We start from the raw sequence: 14,938 nt of genomic DNA, 5'->3' as shown, positions 1-14,938 counted from the left end.
GAGTTGCATTTGAAGCCTCTGTTTCCCGTCTGCAGTCAGCTAGATGGAGAAGCTGGCTGGTTGTGGGCGGGTAGGCCTGTGACAGTAGGCCGCAAAGAGGAGGGAGGGAGGGTTCGCGTGGTGGCCGGTGCTGACCTCCAGAAGATGGGGAAGGTGGAGATAAGAGAAGATCGAGACCGTGGTGGGAGGAGCGGAGAGGCAGATTGAAGCCGACCATTGGGATCGTGGCCGGCCTCAAGACCATCGGTACAGGATGGGGGTGGGGAGGAAGATTGGTGCCACCAGAGGGTCGTGGCCGGCCTCAAGCTCATCGATGGGAGGCAGCGAGGAATCTGGGAAGGTGATTAGCGGCCTTGTGGGGTGGTCTCCAATCGCGGGGGTGGGTTTGATAGGGACCCTGGATCCAGGAGGTAGGTGTAAAGGCATTTGCTGTAACTGCCAGATTTTACAAAGAGTGTAAAACCCACCCACTTGTAGTTAAAAACAAAATGGAGATTAAAAAAGAGGCTTCCAGGCTTATTGTAATATTTAAATTGACATCCCGCCTCCTGGCTGCCTGTCCCCATCCTGCCTCCGTTAAAACCTGACGTGGGTGGGTCAGAGGTGGGCTCCGTTTGGGAATCCGATTTTTAACTATTTAACTACCACCACGCTCCAAACCCACACAATTTTTAAGGTTAAAACTCCCCCCAAACAGTTTGTTCCTACAAATTCTCTGAAAAAGATAATTCTTCATCCGTTAAGAGTCTCCGTTGCCTTTTTCTCTTCTCTTTGTGATACTGTGAGCAATCAAACTAAAAACTCCACTCCCAAAACATTGCTCAAATCAATACGTGAATGAAGAAGTCAGGTTATGACTTTTAACCTACTTCCATTGTGACTTTTTAGAATTCCCACTAACCACAAAGGAATTTAATGCAAAAAAATTGAAGTTTTTTCAGTTTATTCGTACTTACTAATAATTAACTGGCATTTTAGTTACCATATGCAAAGTCACTATGGCTATGTATTAGAGGAAGCAGCATGCGGCAGCATACCACCTCAGGGAGCAGTGCGTCCTGCTGTAGGAGGGCGACAGCTAACTGCAATGTGGGCAGGTACAGCAGAGAGTGACGAGGTCGGGGCGAAGGAGTGGCAAGAGTTCATAGAGGGAAGTGACCGGGGCCCAGGAGAGGTGAGAGTTCGGGGCCCAGAAGAGGCGAGGGCCCAGGGGCAGCACGGGGCAGCCCACACTGCGATACATGTGCGCACTAGGTCCGTGCAGCAGAGCTGGTCTCCAGTCGTCATGGTTAACCCTTGCCACTGGACCAAGACCTAGCTCTGTCAAGCCCCTGTGGTGGGGGTGCAACGGCCACCATACGTTAAAACAATCCACGCACGGGCATCTTCCACCTTTCAAGATGTAGTTCTGGGTCCAGAATATTAGGTCCTTCATTGAAACACCTGTGAACTCATCCCTTTACGGCATGGAAGCAAGTCATCCTCGTTTCGAGGGACTGCCTACGATGATGATGGTATAACTGAACACAGAAACTGGATTTGGAGCAATTACACCAAAATTAAGAATACTGTCAAAATAATGTCCACATTTAAGTCGTGAAAATCTATTCAAGACCTTTAATTCATTCTCAGGATATGGTCTTGCTTAAATAAAAACTAAAAACAGATGAACGCCTGGAATTTTGCTGGAGGTTCTCTGGCAGCCGATTGGCGAAACCCCAGGAAAAAGGGCACAAACAGCTTAAAATGGCCTTTTTACCAGATCTTCCACGGAAGTTACAGCAGGAGATTGGGAGAATCCTGTGGAAATTTTCTAAGATATTTTTTCTCTTTCAGATGCTGAAGGAATATTTTCAGCATTTTCTGTTTTAATTTCCAGCATTCGCAATTTTTCTTTTCATCTCCAAAATAAATGTGAGTTGATCTGCGTAAAAGTTGTTCCTTTGACTGCGACATCGGCAAAGATTATAATTGTGTGATTTCATTACAATAAGGGCTCACCATAATTCACTAACTCTTATAGGAAATGTTACACAGTATAACCAAACAGCAAAGTTTGCTTCAGTAATCCCTATTTATAAACACACACTTTTGTTATAAACAAATTAGGGCACAATATATCAATACAGAAAGACAGATATACATTTCTCCAAGACCTGACCCTTTAAGAACTCTCTTTCTTGCTGCCATGTTGACTTGATTCATGTAATGCTCGATTAATCAGCTTCTTCTTTGGTGGTGTGAGTTTTTCTGGAAATTTGATGTTAAACTGGATCACAAGGTCTCCTTTTTGTAATGGGTCCTTGGATAAGGGCATTCCTTCTCCTGGGACTACTTTAGTGTATTTAGGACTATAGAAACAAGAAAATAATAGGAATTACTAAGAATCCTAGATCGTAGAAAGAGAAAGAAGAAAGAAAAATTTGGATTTACACAGTGCCTTTCACAATCTCAGGAAGTCCTAAAGTGTTTTACAGCCAATGAAGTACTTTTGAAGTGTAGTCACTGTTGTAATATAGGAAATGCGGCTGCCAACTTGTGCATAGTGAGGTCCCACGAACAACAATGTAATAATAATCAAATAATCTGTTCCTTTAGTCATCAAAGGGCAGGAAAAAGACAATATCCCATTGTATTCAAAAACTCAGCTCTTGAGTTTCTGGTTTGGCTGAGTATTAAATGTTAATAGCAAGTTGACAGGTTCCACTGGTTCTGTAGTTTAGTTCCACTCCAGCGGGGAGTTTGTTGAGTGTGAGCTGGAGCATTGCATCGAGGAAGATCGAGAAGAGGGTTGGAGCGATGACGCAGCCCTGCTTGACCCCGGTCCGGACGTGAATTGGGTCTGTGGTGGATCCGTTGGTCAGGATCAGGGCTTGCATGTCATCGTGGAGCAGGCGGAGGATGGTGACAAAATTTTGGGGGCAGCCGAAACGGAGGAGGACGCTCCATAGTCCCTCGCGGTTAACAGTGTAAGGTCAAAGAAGGCCATGTACAAGGGTCGGTGCTGATCCCTGCATTTCTCTTACAGTTGTCGTACCGTAAAGATCATGTCCGTTGTACCCCGCAGTGGACGGAATCCGCGCTGTGACTCCGGGAGGAGCTCCTCAGCCACAGGGAGAAGACGGTTGAGGAGGATTTGAGCGATGACTTTCCCAGTGGCTGACAACAGGGAGATTTCTCTGTAGTTACTATAGAGCCAGTTCAATCTTCGTCGCCTCCAGGCCAGATCCAAGACCATCCCATTCTCTGTCGTCGAACTACAGTACACGGACGACGCTTGCGTCTGCGCATAGTCAGAGGCTAAACTCTAAGTCATCATCAACATCTTCACCGAGGCGTACGAAAGCATAGGCCTTACACTAAACATCCATAAGACAAAGGTCCTCCACCAACCTGACCCCGCCACACAGCACTGCCCCCCAATCATCAAGATCTACAGCGCGGCCCTGGACAATGTGGACCACTTTCCATACCTCGGGAGCCTATTATCAGCAAGGGCAGACATTGACGACGAGGTTCAACACCACCTCCAGTGTAGCCTTGGGCCTGAAGAAGAGAATGTTCGATGATCAGGCCCACAAATCTGGCACCAAGCTCATGGTCTACAGGGCAGTAGTGATACCCACCCTCCTGTATTGCTCAGAGATGTGGACCATATACAGTAAAGACCTCAAATCGCTGGAGAAATACCACCAGCGATGCCTCCGCAAAATCCTGCAAATCCCCTGGGAGGACAGACGCACCGATGTCAGTGTTGTCGATCAGGCAAACATCCCCAGCATTGAAGCACCGACTATACTCGACCAGCTCTGTTGGGTGGATCACATTGTTCGCATGCCCGACACGAGACTCCCAAAGCAAGCGTTCTATTCAGAACTCCTACACGGCAGGCGAGCCCCAGATGGGCAGAGGAAACGTTACAAGGACATCCTGAAAGCCTCCTTGATATAGTGCAACATCCCCACTGACACCTGGGAGTCCATGGTCAAAGACCACTCTAAGTGGAGGAAGAGCATCCGGGAGGGCGCTGAGCACCTCGAATCTCGTCGCCGAGAGCATGCAGAAAACAAGCGCAGGCAGCAGAAGGAGCATGCGGCAAACCAGACTCCCCACCCACCCTTTCCTCCAACGACTGTCTGTCCCACCTGCGAGAGAGACTGTAATTCCTGTATTGGACTGTTCAGTCACCTGAGAACTCACTTTTAGAGTGACTGCCTATGATGATGATGAGTAACAAGTGGACAATATTAATTTAAAGTCAAAGAATAGGTAACACAAGACCTAGAACTAAATAGGTCTAATATTTGATCTGTTATTTTTTTCTGACCTGCAATGAAAATGCTGAAATTCAATAACAAACTTTGTAAATTATGGCAAAAGTTAACATATTTTTAAGAATGACTAACTAATTTCAACAGTATTTTTATGCAAATAAGGATAATACAATGGATAATCATTCAATAACCTTTTAAATATTAGACACCTTGCATATGAAAATGAAAGATTCTTGGAGTGTTACAGCAGAACATTGGCTATTTCTGCCCATAGATTATGTGCCACCTAGTCTAACATCATTCCCTTGCTCACTCCTGATACCCTTTAATATTATTTTTCAAGCAGCTATCTAATTGTCCTTTAAAAATATTTCTGGATTCTGCTTCAACAATGGATTGTGGAAGGGAAATTAACATTCTAACCACCCTTACGTAAATAATTTTGTTTTAACTTTCCTGTTAATTGTTCTTGTGATCATCTTAAATTTGTGTCTTCTTGTTACCATCTCACATGTGAGTGGGAATAATGTCTGTAATGTTTAGGTTTGAACCTGCCGAGTGCAGGCAGCAGTGGAGGCGGGTGGGGGACACACGGTAGAGTAACTTCCACAGCGTGCGTGTGATGTCACAGACAAATTCCCCACCCGGAAATCAAGCTGGCTTCCAGTCAGGTGGGGAACGCTGGACAAGAGGCCGCAACCAGATAGGAGCAACCCCCCACACCGGGGTGGAGGTGGGGTCGAATCCCAGGGGGTTCGATCCCCGACCCCAGTTGGGGGAGTTCAATGTGGGGGGAAGGGGGCGCTGATTCGGGAGGTCCAACCCCCAACCTTGGGAGGGGGGTGCACTGATGGTGGAGGAGCTTTGAGGACGGGGGAAGCACTCCGGTTCATCCCGGCACACAAGCATTGCCCCCGAGGCTGTCCTCGCCTTGCTGCAGCTGTCGGGAATCCGGAAGCCCAGGAAGTCCAGCCTGTCACAGTTAAACCTGTACAGCAGGTTAAATCCCAGGCTTCCAGCCTTGTTGAAATGCCAAACCACCTCCTGGGACTGGGTTGGCTGCCTGCCCCCCCCCATCCTCTCACCCCATTAAAACCAGAAGTGAGCGGCTTCGGATCGGGATACAGGTTTTAATACTTTAACATCCCACCCGACCCCAACACACCCATTTTTGGGGGTCAAAATTCTCCCCTATGTGTAACTATTTACCTTGTCAAAACTCTTCATAAACTTGAAGACCTCTAAGAGGTCAATCCTTCACCTTCTAAATTTTATTGAAGAAGAACAAGTGTTAGCACGGCTCATTAGTTATACGCTTGCCTTCGAGACAGGAGGTCATAAATTTAAGCCCCACTCCGGCCCCTCCCTATCTCTGTAATCACCTTCATCTCTACAATCCTACAAAATATCTATGCTCCTCCAATTCTAGTCACATGAGCATCCCCGATTTTAATCACTCTTCCTTTGGCAGCCATGATTTCAGCTACCAAGGCCCTAAGCTCTGGAATTCTCTCCCTAAACCTCCCTACCTCTCTCTCCTCCTTTAAGATGCTCCTTAAAAGCTATCTATCTGTCCTAATATCTCCTTATGTGGCTCAATGTCAAATTTGATTTGATAACACTCCTATGAAGCACCTTTGGATGTTTTATTACGTTAAAGGCGCTATATAAATACGTTAATGTTTTTGTTGTTGTTCAATACTTACTGGACGATGTCATTGATTGGGATGCTGAGAAATCTGCTATCTAGTGTCTCAATTTCCACGATATCACCTGTTAGAGCCTAAAATCCAATTTTAGCATAAAACATTAAAACTTATGAATTGTATAAAATCCCCAAAAATTCAAAACAACATATCTTCTTCAGCTGCTGCTATATTTATTGATAGTTTGATAAATTTCTGCTTGGTATGTCTTGAAATCTCTGCACTCGCTCATGTTGGAGTACAGTTCCACGGGCACCGACAGACTTCCAGTGCCTCAAGCAAATCTTTGTGTGTATGCCTTGTCAGTAAGACTTGGCAGGCTATTTGATTGTGGAGGCAGCGGCTGAGCTTGATCTCGTTCTCCCCAACATCGATCCATGCATGTTTTCCAGCAGGGTTGCTGGATAACAATCAAGGAGCCCAGGAACATTGTGGCCACTTATAGTGCTCTTCCACTGCCTAGTTGAAAGCAGCTAATTCAGACCTGGGATTGAATAGAATCATAGAAATTTACAGCACAGAAGGAGGCCATTTTGGTCTATCGTGTCCATGCCGGCTGACAAAGAGCTATTCAGCCTAATCCCACTTTCCGTCTCTTGGTCTGTAGCCTTGTAGGTTACAGCACTTCAAGTGCACATCCAAGTACTTTTTTAAAGTGCTAAGGGTTTCTGCCTCTACCACCCTTTCAGGCAGTGAGGTTCATACCCCCACCACCCTCTGGGATCAGGACTTTCTGAATCTATATTGCTGATAATCTCTTTTATTTACAAGGGGTATAAATGATCATGAGAAGGGCACAAAAATATTTCCATAAGTGACATAACACATAGCATTGGTGCATTAATGGACTTCAGTATTAAGTGGTAGGATACCTGGTTTGCTCTTATGTTTTCCTACATGCTGAGTTCTCGGTCTTAATCACAATATCGAGAGAACCACTGAGTGCTGATGAGGTGATTCTCCAAAAATTGGAGCTCAAGTTAATCTGCACCTCATCTCGTAACTAGTTCCAGCATGCACTGGAGCAGGCAGAGATGTAATTTAAAATTTTACTTAGGACTATTTATATCAAATTCTAAATCATTTCAATGGAATTATGCCTCTTACAATAGTAGATAAAGGAATATCATTAAGGGTTCATATGTTAATATCGCAAGCAGTTATTTCTAGGTTATGAGGATGATATTGTTTAAAATTGAGTACCACAACATGTAGAAACATAGAAACATAGAAAATAGGTGCAGGAGTAGGCCATTCAGCCCTTCTAGCTTGCACCGCCATTCAATGAGTTCATGGCTGAACATGAAACTTCAGTACCCCCTTCCTGCTTTCTCGCCATAACCCTTGATCCCCCGAGTAGTAAGGACTTCATCTAACTCCCTTTTGAATATATTTAGTGAATTGGCCTCAACTACTTTCTGTGGTAGAGAATTCCACAGGTTCACCACTCTCTGGGTGAAGAAGTTTCTCCTCATCTCGGTCCTAAATGGCTTACCCCTTATCCTCAGACTGTGACCCCTGGTTCTGGACTTCCCCAACATTGGGAACATTCTTCCTGCATCTAACCTGTCTAAACCCGTCAGAATTTTAAACGTTTCTATGAGGTCCCCTCTCATTCTTCTGAACTCCAGTGAATACAAGCCCAGTTGATCCAGTCTTTCTTGATAGGTCAGTCCCGCCATCCCGGGAATCAGTCTGGTGAACCTTCGCTGCACTCCCTCAATAGCAAGAATGTCCTTCCTCAAGTTAGGAGACCAAAACTGTACACAATACTCCAGGTGTGGCCTCACCAAGGCCCTGTACAACTGTAGCAACACCTCCCTGCCCCTGTATTCAAATCCCCTCGCTATGAAGGCCAACATGCCATTTGCTTTCTTAACCGCCTGCTGTACCTGCATGCTAACCTTCAATGACTGATGTACCATGACACCCAGGTCTTGTTGCACCTTCCCTTTTCCTAATCTGTCACCATTCAGATAATAGTCTGTCTCTCTGTTTTTACCACCAAAGTGGATAACCTCACATTTATTCACATTATACTTCATCTGCCATGCATTTGCCCACTCACCTAACCTATCCAAGTCACTCTGCAGCCTAATAGCATCCTCCTCGCAGCTCACACTGCCACCCAACTTAGTGTCATCCGCAAATTTGGAGATACTGCATTTAATCCCCTCGTCTAAATCATTAATGTACAATGTAAACAGCTGGGGCCCCAGCACAGAGCCTTGCGGCACCCCACTAGTCACTGCCTGCCATTCTGAAAAGTACCCGTTTACTCCTACTCTTTGCTTCCTGTCTGACAACCAGTTCTCAATCCACGTCAGCACACTACCCCCAATCCCATGTGCTTTAACTTTGCACATTAATCTCTTGTGTGGGACCTTGTCGAAAGCCTTCTGAAAGTCCAAATATACCACATCAACTGGTTCTCCTTTGTCCACTTTACTGGAAACATCCTCAAAAAATTCCAGAAGATTTGTCAAGCATGATTTCCCTTTCACAAATCCATGCTGACTTGGACCTATCATGTCACCATTTTCCAGATGCACTGCTATGACATCCTTAATAATTGATTCCATCATTTTACCCACTACTGAGGTCAGGCTGACCGGTCTATAATTCCCTGTTTTCTCTCTCTCTCCTTTTTTAAAAAGTGGGGTTACATTGGCTACCCTCCACTCCATAGGAACTGATCCAGAGTCAATGGAATGTTGGAAAATGACTGTCAATGCATCTGCTATTTCCAAGGCCACCTCCTTAAGTACTCTGGGATGCAGTCCATCAGGCCCTGGGGATTTATTGGCCTTCAATCCCATCAATTTCCCCAACACAATTTCCCGACTAATAAAGATTTCCCTCAGTTTCCCCTCCTTACTAGACCCTCTGACCCCTTTTATATCCGGAAGGTTGTTTGTATCCTCCTTAGTGAATACCGAACCAAAGTACTTGTTCAATTGGTCTACCATTTCTTTGTTCCCCGTTATGACTTCCCCTGATTCTGACTGCAGGGGACCTACGTTTGTCTTTACTAACCTTTTTCTCTTTACATACCTATAGAAACCTTTGCAATCCACCTTAATGTTCCCTGCAAGCTTCTTCTCGTACTCCATTTTCCCTGCCCTAATCAAACCCTTTGTCCTCCTCTGCTGAGTTCTAAATTTCTCCCAGTCCCCAGGTTCGCTGCTATTTCTGGCCAATTTGTATGCCACTTCCTTGGCTTTAATACTATCCCTGATTTCCCTTGATAGCCACGGTTGAGCCACCTTCCCTTTTTTATTTTTACGCCAGACAGGAATGTACAATTGTTGTAATTCATCCATGCGGTCTCTAAATGTCTGCCATTGCCCATCCACAGTCAACCCCCTAAGTATCATTCGCCAATCTATCCTAGCCAATTCACGCCTCATACCTTCAAAGTTACCCTTCTTTAAGTTCTGGACCATGGTCTCTGAATTTACTGTTTCATTCTCCATCCTAATGCAGAATTCCATCATATTATGGTCACTCTTCCCCAAGGGGCCTCGCACAATGAGATTGCTAATTAATCCTCTCTCATTACACAACACCCAGTCTAAGATGGCCTCCCCCCTAGTTGGTTCCTCAACATATTGGTCTAGAAAACCATCCCTTATGCACTCCAGGAAATCCTCCTCCACCATATTGCTTCCAGTTTGGCTAGCCCAATCTATGTGCATATTAAAGTCACCCATTATAACTGCTACACCTTTATTGCATGCACCCCTAATTTCCTGTTTGATGCCCTCCCCAACATCCCTATTACTGTTTGGAGGTCTGTGGTACTGAACCATATAGATCAGGAAAACCCAACGTCCAATCACATAGTCTGTACTGAGCTAGCTAACTTCAACCGAGATGATGCTGAGATGTTCCAGTTGACCTCAGTGTCTTTGGAGTGAAGATAATTTTATTTTTAAAAAAGGAAAATATCCAGGTTTCTGATCCTGATCAGTTTTTAGCAATCCCATACTGGAATGGACTATGGAAGTCAGGGAAGGACAAGATCTGAGTCAGTTGTAATGTCTTTCATAGTTGATTAGCCTGATGGTGGCCAACTTTTAGGTTAAGACAATGAGAGCAGCCACAATGCTGAAGTACTAGAGAGCCCCAACACAAGTTGCAGGCTTTAGGAGGAGAAGTAGAAGGAGAGAAATTTGGAGGACATGAACTTATTTTGTAGCAGCTGTGCTACTATTGAGTTTGGAATGAAATGTGATATTGAAATATGGATGCTGTAGATGCCAGAACTATGTTCTGAGTGTAGTATCGATATGATACTACAAGGAATTTCCAATATGGTGACCATCCAGATTGGGAAGGGAATGCTCTTCTAGTTACGATGTGTTATTCTACCGGAAATGATTGCTGAATAATTACAGTCAGGTTATTATCTCATTACTCTTCAAAAAATCTATATTACATGTACAAGAGGTGACAACCATGCATAACATTCTCTTTTGAACCATACCTATCAATATAACTGGAGCATGTCCATCGCACACGTGTCACACGTGTTGCGATTGGCTCTAATGTCATATTCAACAGCTTCCAACAAATTACTAGCAAGGTGGAGATGGGGAATCAATGAAATTGTTCAAAACATTTTTGAAAATGATTTTGGCCATCATCTTGTTTGGTCAGTAACCTTAAGATATAGCACTAAAATGTCTGTAACATAACAAACATAAAAAACCTAAATAGAATCATAGAATTGAATCATAGAATGTTTACAGCATGGAAGAAAGCCATTCGGCCAGTTGAACCTATGCCGGCTCTCTGCAAGAGCACCTCAGCTAGTCCCATTTCCCCTGCCCTTACCCCATAGCTTTGGAAATATTTTTCTTTCAGGCAATTTTGAAAGCTGTGATTGAGTATTCCTCCACCGCCCTTTCAGGCCGTGCATTCCAGATCCTAACCACTCGTTGTGTAAAAAGGTTTTTCCTCATATCGCCTTTGATTCTTTTGCCAATCACCTTAAATCTGTGTCCTCTGGTCCTCGACCCTTCTGCCAATGGGAACAGTTTCTCTCTATCTACTCTGTCCAGACCCCTCTCATGATTTTGAACACCTCTATCAAATCTCCTCTCAATCTTCTCTGCTCTAAGGAAAACAACCCCGGCTTCTCCAGTCTATCCACGTACCTGAAGTCTCTCATCCCTGGAATTATTCTCGTAAATCTTTTCAGCACTCTCTCGAAGTCCTTCACATCTTTCCTAAAGAATGCTGCCCAGAATTGGACACAATACTCCAGTTGAGGTCGAGCCAGTGTTTTATACAGGTTCATCATAATATCCACTCTATTGTACTCTATACCTCTAGTCATGAAGCCTAGGATCCCGTAAGCTTTTTTAACTGCTTTCTCAACTTACCCTGCCATCTTCAACGATTTGTGCACATATACCCTGAGGTCTCTCTGTTCGTGCACCCACTTTAGGATTGTACTCTTTAGTTTATATTTTCTCTCCTCATTCTACCAAAATACATCATTTCACAATTTTCTGCGTTAAATTTCGTCTGCCACGTCTCCGCCCATTCCACCAGCCTGTCTATGTCCTCTTGAAGTCTATCACTATCCCCCTTACTGTTCACTATACTTCCAAGTCTTTTCATCTGCAAATTTTGAAATTGTGCCCTGTACACCCACATCCAAGTCATTAATAAATATCAAGAAAAGCAATGGTCCTAGAACCGACCCCTGGTGAACACCATGGTATACTTTCCTTCAGTCTGAAAAACAACCGTTCACCACTAACCTCTGTTTCCTGTCACTTAGCCAATTTCATATCCATGCTGCCACTGACCCTTTTATTCCATTGGCTTCAACTTTGCTGGCAAGAATATTATGGTGCACTTTATCGGACGCCTTTTTTTAAATCGATGTACACCACGTCAACTGAATTGCCCTCATCAACCCTCTCTATTACCTCATCAAAAAACTTGATCAAGTTGGTTAAACACGATTTGCCTTTAACAAATCCATGCTGGTTTTCCTTAATTAATCCACACTCGTCCAAATGACTGTTAATTTTGTCCCTGATTATTGTTTCTAAAAGCTTTCACACTACTGAGGTTAAACTGACTGGCCTGTACTTGCTGGGTTTATATTTACACCCTTTTTTGAACAAGGGTGTAACACTTACAATTCTCTAGTCCTCTGGCACCACCCTCGTAACTAGGGAGGATTGGAAGATTATGGCCAGTACCTCTTCAATTTGGTCCTTCAATTCCCTCAGTGTCCTAGGATGCATCCCATCTGGTCCTGGTGACTTATCTATTTAAGTACAGCCAGTCTTTCTAGTCCCTCCTCCTTATCAATTTTTATGCCATTCAGTATTTCCTCTACCTCCTCCTTCACTATGCCTCTGGCAGTATCTTCTTCCTTGGTGAAGACAGATGCTAAGTACTCATTTAGTACCTCAGCCATAACCTCTGCCTTCATAGGTAGGTCTCCTTTTTGGTCCCCAATCTATCCCATCCCTCCTCTTGCTACCCATTTATTATTTATATGCCTATAGAAGACCTTTGGATTATTTTTTTATGTTAGCTACCATTCTGTTCTCATACCATCTCTTTGCTCCTCCTATTTTCTTTTTCACTTCTCCTCTGAACTTTTTATATTTAGCCTGATTCTCAGATGTATTCTCGACCTGAAATCTGTAATACGCTCTCTTTTTCTGCTTCATCTTACTCTCTATCTCTTTCGTCACCCAGGGAACTCTAACTTTAGTTGCCCTACTTTTCCCCCTATTGAGAATGTACCTCGACTGTACCCAAACTATTTCCTTTTTAAAAGCAGCCCATTGTTCCACTACAATTTTGTCTGCCAATCTTTGATTCTAATTTACCCAGGCCAGTTCCATTCTCATCTCACTGAAATTAGCCTTCCTCCAATTTAAATATTTTTACTCTAGATTGCTCCCTGTCCTTTTCCATAGTTAATCTAAACCTTATGATACTATGATCACTGTTCCCTAAATGTTCACCTACTGACATTTGCTCCACTTGACCTACCTCATTCCCCAGAACCAGATCCAACAATGCCTACTTCACGGTTGGGCCAGAAAGATACTGTTCAAGAAAGTTCTCCTTGATACACTTCAGAAATTCTTCCCCCTTTCTACCCTTTACATTCTTACTATCCCAGTCTATGTTCGGATAGTTGAAGTTCTCCCATCATCACTACTCTAGTTTTCTCTGTAATTTCTCTGCAAATTTGCTCCTCCATGTTTTTCCCACACTTTGGTGACCTAGTAGTGTAAAGGCACCTCTATTATTTCTTAATAATCCATAAAAAACATAAAATTGTCCATGTCCTCTTGGCAATCCATTCAATGGGCCCAAGTTTCCACATGATTTGCGCCTGATTTTTAGGAGCAACTGGTGGAGAACGGACTATCTTAGAATTCGCAATACTCCACATTTTTTTTTCTGCAGTTCTAGTCAGGTAGAACAGTTCTACTTTGGAACAGAATTTTTTCTTCAAAAGCGGGCGTGTCCGACCACTGACGCCTGATTTCAAAGTTTCCACAGTGAAAACGTACTCCAAACTAACTTAGAATGGAGCAAGTGAAGATTTTTGTTGAACTGAAAAAATCTTGTCTACACATTAAAAAATCAGGCACAGGTTACAAATTAGGCGTCCAGAACGAGGTGGGGGGGGGAAGGGAAGTCATTAAATTCTATAATAAATCCTTATTTATACTTATACAAATATTATACAAATAAATCCAACCTGAATAAAAATTTATAAGCAAAGAAAAGATTAAATAAACCATCTTCCTACCTGTGTGAAAGTGCTTCAGCCACGGAGAATGCTGCGGGGGGGGGGGGGGGGGGGGGGGGAAGAGGCAGCCGTTCGTTCCCGTGGGGGGGGGAGGAGGAAGCCATTCGTTCCTGCGGGGGGGGGGGGGGGGAGGGGGAGCAGCCGTTCGTTCCCGTGGGGGGGGGGGGAGGAGGAAGCCGTTCGTTCCCGTGGGGGGGGGGAGGAGGAAGCCGTTCGTTCCCGTGGGGGGGGGAAGAGGCAGCCGTTCGTTCCCGCGGGGGGGGGGGAGGAGGAAGCCATTCGTTCCTGCGGGGGGGGGGGGGGGAGGGGGAGCAGCCGTTCGTTCCCGTGGGGGGGGGGGGAGGAGGAAGCCGTTCGTTCCCGTGGGGGGGGGAGGAGGAAGCCGTTCGTTCCCGTGGGGGGGGGAGGAGGAAGCCGTTCGTTCCCGTGGGGGGGGGGGGAGGAGGAAAGCCGTTCGTTCCCGTGGGGGGGGGGGGAGCGGGGGAGCAGCCGTTCATTCCCGCGGGGGGGGGAGGAGGAAGCCGTTCGTTCCCGTGGGGGGGGGAGGAGGAAGCCGTTCGTTCCCGTGGGGGGGGGGGGAGGAGGAAGCCGTTCGTTCCCGCGGGGGGGGGAGGAGGAAGCCGTTCGTTCCCGTGGGGGGGGGGGGGAGGAGGAAGCCGTTCGTTCCCGTGGGGGGGGGGGGGAGGAGGAAGCCGTTCGTTCCCGTGGGGGGGGGGGGGAGCAGCCGTTCGTTCCCGTGGGGGGGGGGGGGAGGGGGAGGAGGCAGCCGTTCGTTCCCGTGGGGGGGGGGGGAGGAGGAAGCCGTTCGTTCCCGTGGGGGGGGGGGGGAGGGGGAGGAGGAAGCCGTTCGTTCCCGTGGGGGGGGGGGGGAGGAGGAAGCCGTTCGTTCCCGTGGGGGGGGGGGGAGGAGGAAGCCGTTCGTTCCCGTGGGGGGGGGGGGAGGAAGCCGTTCGTTCCCGTGGGGGGGGGGGGGGGGGGAGGAGGAAGCCGTTCGTTCCCGTGGGGGGGGGGGGGGGAGAGGAAGCCGTTCGTTCCCGTGGGGGGGGGGGGAGGAAGCCGTTCGTTCCCGTGGGGGGGGGGGGGGGGAGGAGGAAGCCGTTCGTTCCCGTGGGGGGGGGGGGAGGAAGCCGTCCGTTCCCGCGGGGGGGGGGAGG

General features: G+C 46.1%; 1 protein-coding gene across 2 annotated transcripts in view; it reads right to left on the bottom strand.

Annotated features, from left to right (window-relative positions):
• Nucleotides 1-1,603: 1,603 nt before the first annotated feature.
• Nucleotides 1,604-14,938, bottom strand: part of dnajb13 (DnaJ heat shock protein family (Hsp40) member B13) — a 60,524-nt gene continuing 47,189 nt past the window's right edge. For both annotated transcript variants that reach the window (XM_070892418.1, XM_070892419.1), the window contains exons 7-8: nt 5,981-6,057; nt 1,604-2,351 (exon numbers count right to left, since the gene is read on the bottom strand). In XM_070892418.1, the coding sequence (XP_070748519.1) occupies nt 2,165-2,351; nt 5,981-6,057 (264 nt within the window). In that variant the 3' untranslated portion in view covers nt 1,604-2,164. The remainder of the gene's footprint in view (nt 2,352-5,980; nt 6,058-14,938) is intronic.

Source organism: Pristiophorus japonicus, chromosome 10 (genome assembly GCF_044704955.1).
Source record: "Pristiophorus japonicus isolate sPriJap1 chromosome 10, sPriJap1.hap1, whole genome shotgun sequence".
Classification (NCBI taxonomy): domain Eukaryota; kingdom Metazoa; phylum Chordata; class Chondrichthyes; family Pristiophoridae; genus Pristiophorus; species Pristiophorus japonicus.
This window is presented reverse-complemented; position numbering and strand designations above follow the sequence as displayed.